The sequence below is a fragment of the Maylandia zebra genome, linkage group LG8, assembly GCF_041146795.1.
Source record: "Maylandia zebra isolate NMK-2024a linkage group LG8, Mzebra_GT3a, whole genome shotgun sequence".
In the NCBI taxonomy this organism is placed as follows: domain Eukaryota; kingdom Metazoa; phylum Chordata; class Actinopteri; order Cichliformes; family Cichlidae; genus Maylandia; species Maylandia zebra.
This window is the reverse complement of record NC_135174.1, coordinates 14,315,849-14,336,532: the sequence shown is the minus strand read 5'-3', so window position 1 is coordinate 14,336,532 and position 20,684 is coordinate 14,315,849. Positions and strand designations below refer to the sequence as shown.

Genomic DNA, 20,684 nt, shown 5'->3' with positions numbered 1-20,684 from the left:
TTTAGCATAAAGGAAGTCCTTTGTTTAAAAAAACAAAAAACAAACTACGGGCTTGATTGAATAAAAAAAGACTATTGTCATTATTCCCCTAAATGAAAAAACAATGCAAAAAGGATACAGTCGGAACATTCATTCCTTGTATTGTTGAGTATTTCCTGTATTAAAAGATTATAAGTAGACAAAACATAAAACCAGGAAACCTTCCATTTAGCCAGGTAAGCTTGGCACAGACAAGAGCCAAATCTCAGCATTTTCCACTCCCCCCTTTTGATCATTCATTGGTTGCACAAGTTTATCACATCTACAAATATGAAACAACAGAACTGTTTTCAGATGGAATAGGCACTGTCCGTGTGTAGCAATGGTCATGAGAAATAAAAACAGATTTTAAAAAATGCATTTTGAACTAAAACATCTGACTCTTGAAATTGGGATTTAGTCAGGTCAGTCAGATACCTATTCAACCCATTATGTGTTTATGCACCTCTTTGCATATTGGTTATTATCCTGTCTTCATCCACCCAGCCCCACCAGTCATGTCAGATGACTGCCCCTCCCTGAGCCTGGTTCTGTTGGAAGTTTCTTCCTGTAAAAAGGGACGTTTTCCTTCCCACTGTAGTAAAAGCTCTTGCTCATAAGGGATCATTGATTGTTGTGGTTTCTCTTTAACTGAATTAAATTGAATTGAACAAAATAAACACTGGACATAATAAGACTGGTGACATTTATAGTTTATAATGGTGGTTGGATGTGCTAGGTTAAAAACTAAGTACTTCATTCTTAGTTTTTCCGTGGTGCAAAAAGGAAACTAGCAAGAAAACAATAAGGGTGCTTGTAGATAGCAAACTTTGATACATCAAAAAAAGTTAAAGTGATCTGCTTTTCTCCTGAGCATTTTCCTTAGCCTTTTTTTGTCCCTTCGACACATTTTTTAAAACGTATTTTCTTTACTTTTATCTCTTTTACTTTCTAGTATTTCTTATAACTCTGTTAGTAGTCTCGGACTGAAATTTCCTCCTTGTGGGAACACAAAATGTGTTACTCAAACATGCTGTAATTTGATCAACCAACGCCTCTTAAAAGAATGTGTCCATAGGTTACTATTTCAGCTCAGATTTCTTGGAGCTATGGAAATTAATCACAGCCACTCTTATTTTCTCATGTTCAGATACACATTGTACTAAGAAACTTTATTAATACAGTCCAAAATACTAATTCAAACTACTTTAATGGAAAATGGACTGGTTTTTATATGGCTCCTTTCTACTCTACCTTTGAGTGCTCCTGAAGCACTCAAAGCCACGAACCACCAACCTTTCTATTAGTAGATGAGGCCTCTCTTCCCCCTGTACCTCTACAGCTACTCTTCACAGAAGAGTTGTCAATAGAATATTAGATTTTGGAAACAAATCCTGATTAAGCTAAAATAGAATTCAAGAAAATGTTTGTTTTTGTTTCCAAAACGGTCAGCTAACAATCATTTCAGAATAATTATCGAACCAGCAACAACACTTAAGTTGTAAAAGAGTGACACATGATTTACTTGTTTTTTGATTGTGGGTGATCGTGGCTCAAGAGTTGGCAGTTCGCCTTGTAATCTGAAGGTTGGTTTGAGCCCCGGCTTCGACAGTCTCGGTCGTTGTGTCCCTGGGCAAGACACTTCACCCGTTGCCTACTGGTGGTGGTCAAAGGGCCCGGTGGCGCCAGTGTCTGGCAGCCTCGCCTCTGTCAGTAGCTACAATGTAGCTTGCCATCACCAGTGTGTGGATGGGTGGATGACTGAATGTAGTGTAAAGTGTTTTGGGGTCCATAGGGACTAAGTAAAGTGCTATACAAAGACAGGCCATTTTTAGACTTTAAAAAAAATGTCTTGTCTTTTTTTTCCCCTTTTTTTCAGATTAAAAAAAATATAAAAAGGTTTGTGTGTACGGAATGATAAACTGTTGAAACTGTTGAACCAAGAGTGAAATAAATAAATAAATACATGAAATGAAATCTGTTTCTGTTAAAACTAATCATGTTAAAAGATAATAACTAATAACTAATTCTGCCAAAAGTGGTCAAATATCCAGTCAGAATTATGCCAGACGTTTGTTGTGGTGGTTATTAAAGATGAATGCTGTACATGATTCCACCCTGGAGAAAGAACAGTTCAAAAGAGTCATTAAGAGCCCCAAATTACCATGACACTCCTGCCCATGATGAGTGCAACCTTTGACTACAACAGCACATATTGCATGTCATTAAATGTTGTCTTCTTTCTCCCATAGTTTGTCTTCTTGTCCTTCCTTCTTCTTCCTCCCTGAGTCTGGCTCTGCTGGAGTATTTTTCAAGTTAAAGGTGAATTCTTTTATTTCCATCATTGTTGCATGGTGACAAGTACTTTGATTTATCACCATGAAAAATATGATTACATAAGCACACATTGTACACATGCAATGTCTGTGACACTGTTTGTTTTCACTTTGGCATTCACAGGCAACTTTTCTAGTTTTGTTGTTGTTTTTTTGTTTGTTTAATCAACCAGTCAAACCTATTGGAAGAATGTGTTATATCATATGTTACTATTTTCAGTCCATAGCTTGCTTAGAGCTGCACTGATAATTTTCCTTTGCATGTCCCTGCTTATGTTTTCTCGTGACCAGAAGGTTTTTAAACTAGAAAGCTTTGTGAAACGCTAAAACTACTTTCTGAGAAGGTTTGTGAGCAGAATACTGGTCCTGGGTTTTGGAAACAAATCGTATGTAGTTGTGAAGTTAAATCAAAATTAAAGAAAATGATTTTTTTTTTCATTCATATTAAACTTCTAGAGGTGTGTTTTGTGCTTATATGGAGATATCTAATTATGATATGTTGCTGCTATTTTTGTATCATCATGATAATGTTGGCCAGGGATGGTCTAAGGAGCATGGAAAGAAAAGCATCTGGACTTCAAGTTTTCTTGAAGGCGTTTCACCTCTCATCCGAGATGCTTCTTCAGTTCTAAGTGCAATTAATATTCCAAATTTTAAGCCCTATAGGAGTGTCCGCAAGAGGGTCATTGATCCTCTACCTCATCACACGAGCCAAGGTGTGAAAACAGGTTTGGGTCACAATCAGCCAAGGTTTCGATTGGACCCATTGTAAACCTTGCCCAACCCTATCATGTGATTTATTGTTTTATTGGTCCAGGATCAACATTGCAATTGATCGACCAACTGATCAACCACATTGTTGCGGTGTCGTAACTTTGCAATGTGGCGGGAAAGAAAAAAATGCTTTGGTTTGCCTAATGCCCTAGAACAAAGAGTTAGGTTAACTGTTACCCAAATTTAAGTAATTCGTCTTGGTTTGCTGATGGTTGCTTTTAAAAGCATTAACTAACTTCTTGGCTAATGCTAATTGAACGCTCAGACCACGTCATTTGTCAGTTGTGATGTTGTTCCTGGATCAGCAGTTATGATGACGTAAAAACAACACCAGCACAGAGATATCAGATCAGTTCCTAGTACATACCAGTCATTTCATATAGAAAGAATCAACCACTGTGTAGAGGACCTAAACTTAAAGGATAAAGGGCAGCTATAGGATGACATACTGTGATATTCCAACTGTATTGGTACTTAAAGATGACACATTTCTTTTAACTTTGTGCCATTATGATATCAGCGCAAAATGCATTTTAGGTTACACCACTATACGCTAAAGGTCATGCTCAATGCAATTGAGTAGAGATTACGCAGGTTATCTATGTCTAAGTAACATGGGGCACCTAGACTGGTTCCTGATCAACTGTAGTTTTTGCTGACATAAAAGTCAAACTGACAAAAGACGGCACTCCCTCGTTACTTTTGTTTGGCTGACATACTAATCTTGATGTTATTAAAAGTAACAGCAACTTCAGAGTAACATAGAGCCATGTATTGTAACGGTTACAAAATAAATAAATGGATCAGATTCACATTTACATGGCACCAATTCAATTCAGTCCAATTCAGTTGTATTTATTGCCAATCATGGCCGCACAGGAACAAGATCTAAGCACAAGATCCATAGAGGCTGGGGTCAACCACAGGTACAGGAAACTCAAGCTCCCAGGCCTCTGGTAGAGGACCCGAGTTTGAAGGAGCTTTAAATTCCCTCCTCACTTTATATATATTATATCAAGCATGTAAGTGAAATGAACCCTAGCAGACATGAAGCTTCAGACCTGTAGCGTCATATAAGAATCACACATTTCAATTTGAAACAAGTGGGGGTTTTTTTATATTTAAACTGGCTAGAAGAATACATTTCCCACTGCTAAAGAATAGTGTTTGATTTAAAAATATACTGTTATACTTTGCTTTTTGTATAGCAAACATATCACCTTTACTAAAGAAAAGCTTTTTTAAATAGTGATTTTTTTTTTCCTCATAAGATATTTTTTTGATGAAGTAAAAGAAACAGCTATTTTATAGCAACTGCAGAAATATTTTTGTTACTGGTAACTGTAACTGGTAATCTCAGTTTCAAGGTTTAATATCATGGCAGTATGACATGAATCCCCTCAAAGTTTTATAAACTGCATTTCTGCTCACACTAAAATCAACCAATAATAATAATACAATGAAAGTAATGAAAATTACATATTCAAATGTCACCAATGAAAAATCACTTTCCAAGCTAACATATAAAGAACCTAATAAGTGCAGCACAGTATATTCTTCACAGCAGTTCTTGGCTGATCTAAATTATATAAAATAGACACCGGTGCTGCGTACCAGCAGTAGAAACCATAACAGATGTCGAGGAGTACTGTCGAACGCTGCCAGCTGTAGTTAGGATTGTTCTGGTATGACAGGGCTGTGTGGGTCGATACACATTGAAATATCCTGTTTGATTAGGGAACATCTTCATCTGGTGGGTTTAAAGGGAAAAAAAGATCTTTTAAGACATATTTAATGTTCACATCATTATTTGATGTCTATGTTCCTGCACTGGAATACATGCTCCTGGTTTATTGGTGCAGAAGTGTAACCTGTTATGTAATCTGCTAACTGCTGGCGCCTGTCGTGGAAGCCTCATAAGGGTTGATGAAAAGGTGACCTCACCTGATGCATGTACAGATTGCCAAAGAATGTGTTGAACTGTTGAAGACAGTCACGTGATTTTTCTCTTCCTGCCCAGCACTGATTAGTGATATACTGAGAGCAGCTGATTTCACAGATAACTGAAAGTGTCATTCACACCAGAGGAAACCGAGCAGATGAATCACTTTACCTGAACCAACATTATATTGACTCTATTTGAACGTAGTCTATCATAGCTTATTGTGCTGTGGTGCAGTTCTATCACATTATTGCTATGAAAAAAGTATGGTATTTTCTTAAATTTTTTTATGATAGTAGATGCGCTTGGCTTTTCAGTGTGTGTTGTTAAGGTCAACTATCACAATCATACTCGATCTTGGTCACCGATTTCAAGTCTAACAAGTTTCCTAAAAACTGTTCAATACCGTTATCAAGTCAAGGACAACATAAAAAAAATCAATATTTACAGTGAAATGTAGTCAGCATTTATTAATTAAGAATAGTTTCCTACATGATATATGCATGTTGGTATGCATGAAAGTTATTCCAGCTGAAGGCCAAGGATCACGTGTTTCTGATACATTCTGTTTTTAGGTATGTTTCTTTTGTGATATAAAGTTGCCAACATTAATAATATAAAACATACCATAGCTTCTCTCTGCTTTTCTGGGATTAAACATACTTAAAACTTGGCTAGAGATCATGACCTGCCACTAAAGAAAAGGGAGACATTTTGGATTTTCACAAAACCAGCTGTCCAAAGGACTGAACAGTGAACTTTAAATGTAATGACATAGTTTACCTAGTAAAGTTAAACACAATAAAAGTTTAAAGTTGTTACTATTCATTCACTAAAGATTCCTACTATTAACTAATAATATTTGCACTGAATAAACCTATATTGTTTTAAATCTATAGTGTGTTGTGGTATCTCTATAGATAATAAGGAACTAGTAAAAAAAAATCACTGTTTCGTCACTGCCCATGGGAGAGATATTTTAATATTTTATATGATAAATTCTTCGTGATCAGTGGTTTAATCAATTTAATGTCTTAGCAAAGTGATAGCAGACCTGTACCTTTTATTTTTTTGGAAATCCCTCAATCAGAACAGAGTATGTCGCCTTTAGATGGAAACTCATGAGATAACGTCATGCTAACGTCTAAATCCATAAACTCTCAGCTGAAGTGGCTGACCGTAATGTCACGTGGAATACACATTACCGACTCTCTACCATCAGTATTACTGTTCATTTCAAGATACAGCTGTTGGTTAAAATGTTTAAAAATTGCTTAAGACTGAAAGAATGTGCAATTTTGTAGAAAGTAAAAAAGGGCTGGTTTCTATATAGTGCTCAAAGTGCTTTATACAACTTGCCTCATTCATACTCACTCACACAAACACTTTTTTCTATGCCTTTTCTAATTAAGTCCTTTTTGCTGTTCACACACGTTCATACTCGGATAGGTGCATTAGAGAGTAACTTGGTGTTAGTATCTTGCCCAAGAATATTTAGCATGCAGGGTGAAGAAGCCAAGGATCAAACCACCAAGCTTCCGATTAATGGATGACCTACTCTACCTCCTGAGCTACAACAACCCCCAAAAAGCATTTGTTCCCTGTCTAGGTGCCTCTTAATAACAATCAGCCTTCTCATTGTGTAAACACAATTCAGTACAAAGGGAATATAGTAATTTTAACCATTGTACATAGGAATGTCAAACATCTGTATTATTACTCCCATTTTTCTTCATCTGGCATACTATGCAAAGGCCTCAAGGCTGAATTACCTTTTTTAAATATCTGACATTACGTATAACTTACCAGGTTTAAGTCCACATTGATTGACTCTTTAAAGATTGTCCAGACAACTGCTTCACTGCATAAAGGTGTGGTCAGGGAGCCACTGTAGCGGTAGTATTCATGGCGGTTCACATCACCAAGCAAGTCATCAATGGAGATATCGTCTGTGACCTTCACTGTTGTACCTGCAAGGAAGTGAAAATGCACAAGTTGCAGTGATCTGCTTAGGTCCTCATTCAGAATTTTGATTTTATATTCAACAAAGTACATTTGTGCTCACCAACTTTGTGGATCTTTGAGCGATAGCTGGTCAGTTTTTTCCAGGCGTTTGTCTTAGATGTTAGCGCTGATGTGGGATGTGTCTATCGAGACAGTTATATTGGATAATTAGAAAGAAACTCAAACATATGGGTTGTAGTTTAACAAACTTAAAAAATTAAAACATTAAAAAACACACCGTTGCTGTTCCTGATACAGTGCTCCCATGAGAGGTTCTCTTGGTAGTATGGGTGGACTAGAAAATGGATATTAACCCTCTCGAGGCAGGCGTTGCCGATTTGCAACAGTTAAAAACTAACAACCTGATTACCCCACATACATATTTTATGAGGTTTTTTTTACTCAGAAGTACCACTGCAGGACTTGGTTGTGTATTAGCAACAAAAAGTTTAATTTGAGCCTGAGAGGGTTAAGACAAAGTGTTTACAGACAGCTTATGCTTTCTTTTTATAGACCTATCAATCACTTCAGGGTTTTTTGTTCACTTTTCTCAGATTTCTGTGGAATTCTGATAATCATTTAGGTCAAATGAGCAGAAAATATACATTTTTTACTTTAACTTTCAGAAATGGATTTCCGTCCTTGAAATAAAAACTGTCATCAGCCACCAGCATGAACTGCACTGTCAATCAACAACACTGAGTGCCTGAGACAGTGATAACACAACTTTGTGCGTGGAGCAGGTTAAAATGGAAACTGTTTGTCTTTAGATGAAATATTGATGTAATGTTGTACGTGATGGCACCTGTCAGTCAGTGGAAACTATTATTTGGAATTAATTCTGCCCTGTTCACATTGCAGATGCCGTCAGAAATTTGAGTATAGTATAGATTTAGCTTTTTTTGACATGTACGTGTTTGGTACATTTATTACAAGCACTCAAAGGTGTTTGATACCAATAAAGCACATATATTGTTGTTCACAGTTTCACTTGTCCAAGTTTTACCTCAATAAAAAATCCCAGCACTGCCAAGCCATCAGGTGCCTGTAGTGCCTGATCCAGGGTTAAATCCTTTTTCTTGCTTACAATGTGCATCTGGACAAGAAAAAGAATTAATGGAATGAAGTATAAACAGGTGTGTGTTTGGTTATAAAAAAAAAAAAAAAAAGCTTAATCTTTGTCACTACCTCCATTGGGTATCTTATTGAGTTCACAGTATGCTCTGAGCCTTCAGATGTATCTGATGTGTCACCCCATGGAAGTGGAACTCTAGGATGGTATAGTCATGCCCCAAACCTCCTCCTGACACCTCCATCAAATTTCTCACCAGTACACACTTCACTGGAGGTTGTTTGAGAACAAAAGAAGAGAATATAACAATCATACTCTTTGATTTCTGTGAAATAGATTGTCATTGTAATGTAACATCTTGTAATGATGTAAATAAGAATGTTTACATCAATCATATCCAAAACAATTGTGCATAAAAAAAAAGGCATCAAGATTGCTGTCTGGCACAACATTGTTTGTGTTAATGTTGATGGGTGACTGATATGTACCGCTACAGTGGGAGCCGGGCAGAAGGTGCCAAGAAGGTGGAGTGACAGCTATTTGCAGAAAACATTTTTAGGACAAGTCAAAATCAAAATGGAGTATAACCTGCATAAAACTCTACAGCTAAATGTGCTGATACATACCACAGTGATGTGGATCATAACACCATTCATCTGAAGAATGGAAAAATGGTCATATATGTAATGTGCCAATTGGAGTTATAAAAATGCATGAATCATTTATGTGTTTTGCAGCTTACGGGGAGTCAGAGGAGTTCCACGGGAGGCATAAACGTGATGTTTATGAAGAGGTTGTGTAGGTCGGTAGATATTAACCAGCTTTGTTTCCATGGGAAACTTCTTTATCTGAGAACAGATTACCAAAGTTTTATCCACTGTAATGTTACAATCAAAAATGCATTTTGAAATTGTTAATATCTCCTGGTGCCCTGGCAGCACAAACACTTGCAAATACAGGTGCAAATACCGTTCCAGTTGGTCGCTCTTTTCTTTAGTCTAGCAGCTTCAGCATCCATGTTATCTAAGTTGTCCCATTTCAGATTTTGATTTATTTGACCACAGAACAGTGTCCCACTTAGCTTCAGTCCATCTGAAGTTAACTTTGATCCAGAGACGACAGCAGCATTTCTGACAGAGTTTTAACTTACATTTGTGTAAGGCATGGAGAACCGTGTTCACAAACAGTGATTTCCGTAACAGAATCATGACTGTTTTAAATGCACAAAACCTGAGGGCCTGAAGATCACTGGCATCCAACAGTGATTTTTGGCTTTTGCTGTTTTGACCCTTCTGCTTTCTTCTACTGCTACTGTGGGGATTTGGTTGTGAACTGTGTCAAACATACAGCACCATCAGACTGCATCTCCATAGCTCAGTCAAATAACTTTCAAATAAATGTCTTTACTGCTTGTTTTATCTGCACACCTAAATTGAACAAAGACACTTTTTTCATGTCAAGATGAGTTGCAACCAGAGGCATCCTTTAAAAACCTTCAGCTCTTGTGAGGCTTTAGAGCACTTTACTCTACAAAATATGTAAAGAGATTTTGATTTGCAAATTTGTGAAGCCTACTTTATTATGGGGCATTTTGCTGTTATGTCAGTTTACTGTTTATGTCATTCTGCTGTCCTGCCAGACAAGATCAGCTATGGTAGATTTTCTCACATATGAACACAAAAAAAGCACAAAATTAGACCTGATGTCATAAAAAGTAGCTGGTACTTGGAAGAGGCTACTGGGGTTATTATAGATTTGTAAAACCACACTAAAAACGAAGTCTGAAAAGAACATTTTTCTGAAACAACAATACAAACTACACTTCAGAATAAAATTAAATAAATAATAATAATGCACAAAATTGTCTAATATTTTTTTAAAAAAAGGAAATGCCCCACCTAATGATGCGTTGGTGCATTTAGTCACTGAGACTGTGAACTAGCTGCCTTATTCATATTGTAATCCAGGTTCTGGACATCTTAAATCTTGCCCTGACAATGATCCTCATAATTTTTTAGCAAATCTGTTTTGAAATCTTACTGAAAGAAAGCAAATCAAAAAAAGAAAGAAAAGAAAATAGGGGAAAAAATAGTAAATACAAAACTCTAATAACTGTGATGTATTTCTTCTGTTTCCACAAAAATAAACTCTCAGATGTCATCCTCCTATCATGCCTGTCAAATCCAGGCTAATGAGGTGCTTTATAATCTTACAGACTATGCACACAAAAGTGTTGTAAGAGATTTGCATACTCATTGATGCCTTAAGTTAAATTCAACGAGTCATGCATCTGCTGAGTCGCCAGACAAGTATAGGGCCTACGCCTCACTAACTGCAGACAGCTGACCACCATTAGGCAGATAAGGTGACAAGAAAGACCTTGTTGGTACAGACAGTGGAAATAACATAAATAAAAAGGCATGATTATCAAACAGAACAATCAAAGCAGACACCAGCATGTACCAGCGTGTTCCATTGGTATGTCACGTGTGCTTGGCTGCATGTTTCAGTTTTCTTCTGCAAATGTTTGTGATTCCAACACAGACTGGATAACAGAAGAATTTCATTTGCCACGAGTCATTTGCAGGTCAAGCTATTCACTATAATTAAGTGATAAATTAACTGATATCTAATACATAAATTAACATAAGAAGCTTTTTCTTCAGCATTTTCTCATACAGCTTGGACCGTTTAGTTAGTTGTGTTTGTGTTAAAAGGTGGAGAGAACATTCATATTTGCAGATCCCCTTACACGATCTTTGCTCCTCTTGTGCTAAAGAGAACTCACCAGTTCAGTGTTGACGTGGATTGGCTCGTGAAAGATTGTCCACACGACTGCTTCGTTGCAAGCAGGCGTTGTCAGGGAACCCATGTATCGGTAGAACTTTGTCAAATTTACATTTCCAATTAAGTCATCAATAGAGATGCTATGGTCTAAACTAACCTTGCTCCCTGTGGAAAGATTAGAATGAAAGAGACTTGAATTTAAAAGGATAAATAAATGTAATCATAAAGTGGTTTGCATTTTATATTCACTTCAGTGCATGTTCACAAAAGTCAAGAGGCATGGTTTGTCAGCTACTGTCTCACCCTCTTCTGCTTCATGACTTTACAAACTTTTATCGTTTGACTTCAAAAATAATGCCACATACAGACAAAGAAGTCAAACACAAATTTCCTTTAACTATTGTTATAACTGCAACAACAATGGCAGGCCATTCTTCTAATCTTTCAATATTCTTTTTTTTTTTTTTAAACAAAGCCATTGGAACTCTAGTGGAAGAAAAGACCAACCCTTGTCGGTGAGGTTTGCCAGGTATGATGTAAAGTTCACCCATGGCTCTGACTCCTGTGGACTTCAACTCTACATTATGTATGAATGCTAATTATGTTAATACTTAAAAGCCGTCAATGTAAACCAGTTTTATAAGTGTCGCCTATTTAAAAATAGCAGCGAGAAGTCTGGGGCATACAGACATTTATAAAAAAAACCAAGTACAGCATATCCATCTGGATGCTCTGGAGGGGCAGTGAGATGATCCTTCTGAGTGACTATGTGCATCTGGAAGAAAGTCCAACAACTTATAAGGCAAAGCAAAATATAGAAAAGGAGTTTAGATGTCAAGCAATGAAGAAACATTGTACCTCCGTTGGATATCTGTGCTCATAAATCATGTGCTCTGAGCCTGGATTTTTTACATCACCCCAGTGAAAATGAAACTGAAGTCCTGTATATGTTCCACTGAGTCCACCTCCACTCACTTTAACTTCATTTCCTTTCAATGTGCACTCCACTACAAATGGTATAGATTGTTGTAACTTGGAAAACGTTGTATGTTTATGCAGTTTTAGTTAGATTATAAAGAACATAAACATATTTAATTTTGACAGAGGTGGCTTTGAAGTCTTTCTTGAGTTCGCTATTACTCAGTGTATCAATAACAAAAAAAATAAATCCTTCCACTTTAGATTTGAGATTTTAGGAAGGGGAAGCATCTCAGTATTGTTCTCAGTGGAAATTTAGTTTACTCTATAAAGATTAAGATTTAAAATGAGCATCAAAAAGCCCTAAAATGATCACTTGGATGAGATTTGTGATCCTCATTCTTTTACAAAACTCCATGAAGAAGCTGTCAAGATCAGACAACTGTTCATTACTGTACTCAGGGTTAAAAGTTTTGACAAATCATCCTACCTTCACTCTTCCAGTCTCAGAGTTCCAAGTCTTATGAAGAGATGTGTTGGTTTCAATTCTCAGATTAAAAACTTTTGTCCGCTTTCAATGAGTCCATCAGTGAGAAAGGGGTAAGAAACTGCCGCAGTACACTTCAAGATACTTATCTATATCTATCAATATATATATAATATGCTAAACAATGGGAGGACACCCCCGTGTATAAACAAAGAGCAGTATAGGGGAGACACACAACATGGTTGAAGACACTTTTACAAAATGTGGTATTCAAAATAGATGCATCAATAGGAGTGTACCAGTTATCTGGTTAAGTCAGTATGTTTAACTATATTCATTCTACTCCAATGCATCACTTAGGTGCTTATGTGTATATGAAATCATATATTTGATCCCAGAGGATGGAATAATTAAAGAAATGGACGAAACAAGACAAAACCCCAAAACAGTGCATACTGCAACAAAATGTATTCATTCCAATGGCAATACATTTTTTTCTAAAGCACAGCACAAACAAATCTTGTTATGTACAAGAATTTTCAGATGCTCAGCTTACAAAATGTTTCATAGGAAATAGAGCTGTTTGTCGGGTTTCTTTTTACAATCCAGAAAAACCACCCTTAGTTTCTATTACTTCTAGATGAGACAAAGGTGAAAATATAAGAAAGTTCTTATTCAAAACACTCTGATTTGGTGCAGTGACAGGTCCCTCACTTTGTTTTTTTGTATAGAGTTCATCATTTGTATTATCATTTTTTTAATCACAGAGTTGGACAACCAAGCCCCCATATACAGTGTTCGGGTCAAACAAAGCTGATGGTATGAGCTTCATATTCAGATGACATTTTTGAATTTGATATCACTCCTGTATTTCCTGTGACACTATTTAAAACATTCCATTGGAAAGTTGTAGGGCCCCCAGGAACAAATTAAAGTCACTGACATGGAGATTTAACCTATCCATTCATGTGACACATCAATCAAAAATAATGATACTGAGATAAAAACAAAAAACAATACCACTAAATCTCTATTATTGAAAAGGGAAATGAAAAACGTATTCCAAAGTGCAAACTTTATATTTTAAAGAAAAAAAAAACATTGAAAGATTTATCCTACCAACAGGTGCCTATTAGCATTCAATACAACCCCAATCATGTGACCATCCACAAACTATTATCGAATAAAATAAAACTATTATACACAAAACATTGACAAATGTTAAGATAAGCAAATAAATTAAGACATGATTCCTACAAACCGCAGTATTTACACTAGTCAGCCAAAAGTGGTGACAAATTTATTAAAAACCAATTGTCAAATTTCATTCATATGTCAATTTATTACAAAATATTGATAGGTAAAGGTACAGAGATTTACAATTTGTTATCACACAGACCTGTTACCTGGTCATGTTTAATGTCAACCACTGTGTATACACACATCACTTTGGTAAGTGAATCTACACAAAAAGGGTTTCTGTCCTTCATGTCCTCACACACTCATCCCTATGCTTTGTTAGGCCCAGTTCTCTTTGTGTTTATGCAGAACGGAAATACAGCAAACACACAACACCTTTTTCCAAAACATTAAAGATGATGGCGAGGTATGGAGTAAACTGACACAGTGACGATGATTGTTTATTAAGACAAATGATTGTGCGGATCAGTGAAAGACTTGATCTTGACATGACAATGTTCATGATTTTTACAATTTGTTGGTTGTTATTTTTCTTATTTTCTTTGTCAATTCACTGACAAATGAACAAAGATTTTTTAAGTAGTTGGGAAGCACAGAAAGATCGCACCTGACCTTACTAATTTACATAAAAATACATTATATTATTTAATCATCTGATGTTTACTTCTGAGTACAGTAGATCAATTTTTCCTGTTTACTTTGGTTCATTTGTCACAATAAGTACTGCCTCTTAGTCTGTGGCAGTATGTCGACAAAACAAGCACAGTTGTTTTGGTTTGATCTTAAAGACAACAAACCGCTAACAAAAAAGACATGGATCACAGAGTCCCTGTTTGATTGACACATTTGCATGTTTACTTGTTGGAAAATATTTTTAAAATGTTGGTATCAAGTTTGAACTTTGATTTGGACCATTTTTCCTTTTTGGTAATCTGTTTTTTACACCTTTATGTGTGTTATGTAAGACTAAGTGCCTGAATTACCTATTGAGAAATATAAGTCATGACATCTGACATTTGCACCGGTGCCTTACTGGCTTCCGGGTTTTATTGTTTACAAAATCTTTAACTCACAACTTCCGTTTCTGAACCCAATTTATTGTGAACCATTTAGAGACTGTAACAGTTAAATCGCAGAAGCTAAAGGATACAGATGATGCAAAAAGCAACCATGCTAAACACATTTTTATTAAAAGAACTAAATGTTTTATTGGATAATGGCAAAACAGTTCTTTTTACAGTGTTTTGCATTAAATTGTACTCTAACAGGAAGCAAGCACAAGAACTCAAAAAGGACACAACATGAGAAATTGCAATTTGTCATAATGTTCATGGTCCTTTTTTCCTCTAGTGCAGTCACACATATTCCTATCAAGTATATAAAGCATGATATATGGAATTATGTTGCAAAGAAAAAAATACAACTCTAAATATGCCTTTATTTTAGATTCCTGAAAGCAGCCACCCTTTTCTTTGTTGATAGCGCTGCAAACCGTTGGCATTCTCTTAATGAGCTTCATGATGAAGTCACCTGAAATGGTTTGACTTCACAGCTGTGCCTTGTCAGGCTTCATTTGGGGAAATTCTTGCCTTCTTGATGAGATTGGGACCATCAGTTGTGTTGCGCAGGAGTCAGGTTGGTACAAAGCTGACAGCTCTATTGGACAACTGTTAGAATTCAAATTATGGCAGGAAACAATCAGCTAAGTAAAGACAAACAACAGTCCATCATTACTTTAACAACTGAAGGTCAGTCAGTCAAGAAAACTTTGAATGTATCCCCAAGTGTAATTGTAAAATCAATCAAGTGCTACGACGAAATTGGCTCACATGAGAAACGGCCCGTGAAAGGAAGACCAAGAGTCCTCTATGCTGCTGAGTATACATTCATTCGAGTCACCAGCCTCAGAAATTGCAAGTTAACAGCACCTCAGGTTAGAGCCAAGATAAATACCACACAGAGTTCCAGTAGCAGACAAATCTCTACATCTACTGTTCAGAGCAGACTGCGCGAATCAAACAGCTGCTGAGAAATCACTTCTAAGGAAAAGCAACAAGCAGGGGAGATTTGTTTGGGCCAAGAAACACAAGGAATGGACATTTGACCATTGGAAATCTGTGCTTTGGTCTGATGAGTCCAAATTTGAGCTCTTTGGTCCCACTCCCATAGAGTGAAGGCAAAAGGGCCAACAAGTGCTCAGCATCTCTGGGAACTCCTTCAAGACTGTTGGAACACCATTTCAGGTGACGACCTCATGAAGCTCATCGAGAGAATGCCAGGAATATGCAAAGCAGTGATCAAAGCAAATCATGGCTGTTTTGAAGAACCTAAAACATAAAACATGTTTTGAGTTATTTCACATTTCTTGGTTTACTTCATGATTCCATGTGTTCCTTTATAGTTTTGATGCCTTCAGTGACAATCTACAATATAAATAGTCATGAATATAAAGAAAAAACATTAAATGAGAAGGTGTGTCCAAATGTTTGACTGGTAATGTATATATTATATATCTTTTTTGTCTGCATGATTCATGACAAGCTCCTATATGTCTGTGTGCATACCTGCATGTGTGTCTGTGTGTGCGTTCCATTAACACCATGCACAAACTGTGTCTCTAGATCCAGCTGGATTTCTGAAACCAGAACAGTTATTTTTGTTTTTCAATTTGGTATGTAAATGTGAAGCTAAATGTCAAATTGTGCCCTTTCTCACAATAAAAAAGAATAATTCCCTAAATTCCTAAACCTACAGTTAGAAAAACTCCAAAACCTTACAATCACATAATGTCTTTGGCATAAGTAAAAAGATGACTTTATCAAATTTTGGGACTTTGGTAGAAATAATAAAAAGACAAAAAAAAAGTGGGGGGAAAGAGTGAAAGAAGAAATCATGTGTGGAAAAATTGTGCACACTGACTTTTTTCTGTTCTTCTTACAACAAAGAATTAAGTATCATTTAAATCATAAATATGTCTTTGCTTTTGTTTGCAAAATTCATAAAAAGCTTGTGTGGGATGTGGTGAAGTCTGGTGAGCAGTTCCACATTAAAGCAAACGGACATAATTCCCAGGGAGCTCAGAGCAGAGAGGCAACAGTCCTGCAGAAACAAAAGGAAAACTATGTGTAAAGGCAGCAGTACAACAATAATGAATCTAAAAATATCTCTGTGTTTTTAAATGTGAATAGTCTTACTGAAAGAGGGATCCAGTCAGCTCATCAACAAAACCACCTACAAAATTTAAGTCAAACCAAAGTTAATGAAATCTGTGAACACACAACAGTACACCCACAGAATCACAACTAGCACTTACCCGGTGTGCAAACTGTGTCACAAAGAATGGGACAAATGTAGCAGGTTGAACAACCCTGGAAAACAAAACAAACAAAACCGATTAACGCAAAGAGGCACAGGGCAAAATGAAGTGCTGTGTATTATTACAGCAGTTATAATCCTTTTTAAGTCAAGATGCTTACTTGGCAGTGCTCGCAGTGATCAGACTCATCTCCTTCCTCACACGGGCACTTGGCACAGTTATTAGAGCAATGCTACAAGATGGGAAGAAACCACAACGTAGAGTGATTAGTCGTGCATATGGTATATAGTCAGGGCAAATCGACAACACAGGACTTATAATGATGTGTGATTACTGGGTAGATTCACAAAAAAGTCTGTTAATTCCATTACATGTTTTTGTTTGTTTTTTTTACCTCACAAATGGAGCAAACACTACACAATGATCCAGAGTGGAACTGTGGAGTGTCAGCAGCTCCCTCCTCTTCATCTGAGTCACCTTGGTTGTCCTTTGTGTCTTTACCTTCAGACTCATCTGTAAATGGTTCACAGAATCAGGAACTGTATTCTAATCATTTCAATTCAGTTTTATTTATACGTCCAAATCACAACAACAGTTGCCCAATGGTGCTTTATATTGTAAGGACCAGGGAAAACCCCAATAATCAGATGACCCTCTGTGAGCAAGTGCTTTGGTGACAGTGGACTGGAAAAAACTAACAGGAAGAAAATTGAGAGGTAGCTATAGTGATCGGTTGGGAGTGAGCGGAGGAAGACAGGACAAGACACGCTGTGGAATAGAGCCAACTGTATCTTGTAGAACATTAAATTGTCTAAATAAATATATGATTATAACCCTATATGTCTTGAAAATATTTTGCAGGAAATTCTTGCAAATTCATCCAAAATAAAATACAATTATATAAGTTTTACATAAGTATTCACAACCTTTGTTCAATACTAACACCTTTTGCAACAATTACTACAATAACTGCCAGTTCCTGCTACCAAAACCATCCCCACTGTCTGACACTACCACCGCCATGCTTCACTGTGATGGTATTGGCCAGGTGATGAGCAATGCCTAGTTTCCTCCAGACATTCCTCCAGACATGCTGTTTTCATCAGACCAGAAAATGTTGTTTCTCCTGGCCTGCAGGGGCCTTTGAACAAGTGAAAGACTGTGAATGCGTTCCTGATTCACTGTATCAAAACCTAAGTATTCACATGGGTTTCCAAATTGTTGTGTTGGTGCTAATGATTTCAATTCATTTGGGAGTAATTTACCACTTCATTCATCACTTTTTCAGCCTTTTTGTAGTTAACCGCTGAGAGTACAGTGACTTTGGGCCTTTTGAGCCTCTGTACTAACACACAATCCAAAAAGACCTTTTCTAGTGAGTACTGATTACTGCCATTTATTTACAAGTTACGTGTCTAATGTTTAATTCTACTTGATGCAATATTATGGCACAGATGGTCTCTTTTTTTGTATTATATTTTTGTCATAACATCATGTTGTTAGATTTGTATTGTTGATTGTCATTTATGCTTAGAAATATCTACTCATATATGCTTAGAGTGTTATAATCAATGTCATGTTGGTAGAGCTTTGATCCTTAATAGTCTGCAAAGGCTTGGTGTGCATTCCAGAGTGTTCAGGCATTCACACCCACATCCTGGGAGCATGGGAGAGGGCATACCTTCCCTTATTGTTTTATGGTAGGATAAACGTAGCTATGTCAGTTTTAGTCTAAGTACCTTTTGTTTAGATGAACTGCCAGACATCCAGACCGGCAGGTCTGGAAGTCATTTATGGGGTCACACACTGACTCCACACACACACACATACACAATGCACAGGCAAGGTACTCTTTGTGTGTATGTATACGTCATATGTTAATGAACCTATGTATATTCATGTAACCTCAATAAAAGAGCAATGTTACGGGGGAGCGGACGAGACCGACTGGGGTCAAGCAAAGGAACGGCGCTTGTCGTGGTTTTCTCCCTCATATATGAGTAACACGAAGAACTTTGCCTACTTGGTGTTTAATGCTTTTTGCTGTGTAGTTGAATTGTCCTTAACATTCCAGCAAATAGGTTTATGCTACAAACCTATCACATGTGACATGTTTGTTTTTACAAAATAGTCTAAGTAGATTTACTGTAAACAAAGCTAAAATTCCTACAGGTGCTGTTTTTCCATAATATCATTTGTTGTCATTTTTTTCAAGCATGAAGCAATGACTGAAATTTTAAAAAAAAATCCCTTTATAACACCCTCTTTTGGACAAATCTCAAAGTATTCAATGTTTGGTGCTTGTTTGAAGTCTCAAAAGCTACACTGGCCACTAGAAAATAGATGGTTTAGATACTGTTGCCTTCCTGCTGTTGCACAGATAATCCAGTCCATTTTAGGACTGATATGTATGACAGTGTTCCTAAAGTAACCCTAGTAAGCTGAACAATGTCAGAGAGCTACTGTAGAGTACAGAGTCACTCACGGGGTTCCAAAAAATCTCATTATTTGTTGTAACTTTAAATACTGCACCATTTAGTATCTTGCTAACCCATTAATATGTTTCAAAATGTGTGCATGTTTTTTTGTTAAAGTGTGATTCACCATCTTCATCTTCAGAGTCATCCTCATCTACATCCTCTCCTTGAGTTTCTTCATCATCACCCTCTTGCCTTGCTTCCTTCTCATCGTCTTCCTCATTATTAGCTGGGACTTCCTCCTCCTCATCTGCATCTGCCTCCACCTCTTCCTCTTCATCCTCCTCTGCTGCATATTCTTCTTCAGATTCTACCTCTTCTGCATCATCCTCATCTGAAGCCTCACCTTCTTCATCCTCCTCTGCTTCATATTTTTCCTTTTCTGCATCATCCTCATCTGAAGCCTCACCTTCTTCATCCTCCTCTGCTGCATATTCTTCTTCAGATTCTACCTCTTCTGCATCATCCTCATCTGAAGCCTCACCTTCTTCATCCTCCTCTGCTTCATATTCTTCTTCATATTCTTTCTTTTCTGCATCATCCTCATCTGAAGCCTCACCTTCTTCATCCTCCTCTGCTTCATATTCTTCCTTTTCTGCATCATCCTCATCTGAAGCCTCACCTTCTTCTTCCTTCTCAACATCCCCGTTCTCCTGAGAATTATCTTCTTCCTCATTATCAGCATTGTCATCTTCCTCCTCTGCTGTCTCCTTCTCATCCTCCTGTTCTTCTTCCACCTTTTCATCAGTCTCTACCTCATCATCATCATCATCTGAGTCTTCATCTTTTTCTTCATTCCCCTCACCAACCTCAGCCGTTTCACTTTCTTCAGCCTCCTTAGCATTTCTATCATGGAGGCTTTCCTCCAGTTCGTTCAAGTCTTGGGCACTTACAATAACAGAGAAAGGGACCTGGGATGAGCACAGCAGCATAAGCAGGAGACCTACCACCCAAAATTTTACAGGTGCCATCTTGGGAGAAATGCAGCTTTGGAATTTGAAGACTGTCTTATTCTTGTTACTCTATTCTTCCACCAAAAACCAAAACAGTTGATGGAAGACAAAAAGCTGCTAAGGCGCAGCAGATTTAGGCAGTGTTCAGGTCTTTTTCCCAGACTCCCGAGAGACGGTTTGAAAAGAAGTGTGCTCACAGAGAGCAGAGTGCCAGGCTTGTGCTGGGAACACAGAGGACACAGTGGAAACACGACTGTGTGTGGCTGGGTATACTTGAGTGACAGAGGCACATGGCGAGGAAGAATGCTCCTGATGCCCTTAACACAGAGCATTAGAGAGGTGAGTATGCATTTGGTGGATGGGGGAGGGGGCTACTGAACTGCAGGAGGGGGGCAAAAAT

General features: G+C 37.2%; 1 protein-coding gene and 1 pseudogene across 1 annotated transcript; both read right to left on the bottom strand.

Annotated features, from left to right (window-relative positions):
• Window positions 1–5,402: 5,402 nt before the first annotated feature.
• On the bottom strand, window positions 5,403–11,484 carry LOC143419997 (putative carbonic anhydrase 3; annotated as a pseudogene).
• Window positions 11,485–14,614: 3,130 nt separating this feature from the next.
• Window positions 14,615–20,523, bottom strand: LOC101468370 (uncharacterized). The gene is made up of 6 exons (XM_014411735.3): window positions 19,459–20,523; window positions 17,249–17,367; window positions 17,015–17,086; window positions 16,852–16,906; window positions 16,733–16,769; window positions 14,615–16,637 (listed from the first exon to the last, which is right to left on the bottom strand). The coding sequence occupies exons 1-6, from the start codon at window positions 20,300–20,302 to the stop codon at window positions 16,616–16,618; spliced, it is 1,149 nt and encodes a 382-aa protein (XP_014267221.2). The 5' UTR covers window positions 20,303–20,523; the 3' UTR covers window positions 14,615–16,615.
• Window positions 20,524–20,684: the final 161 nt, after the last annotated feature.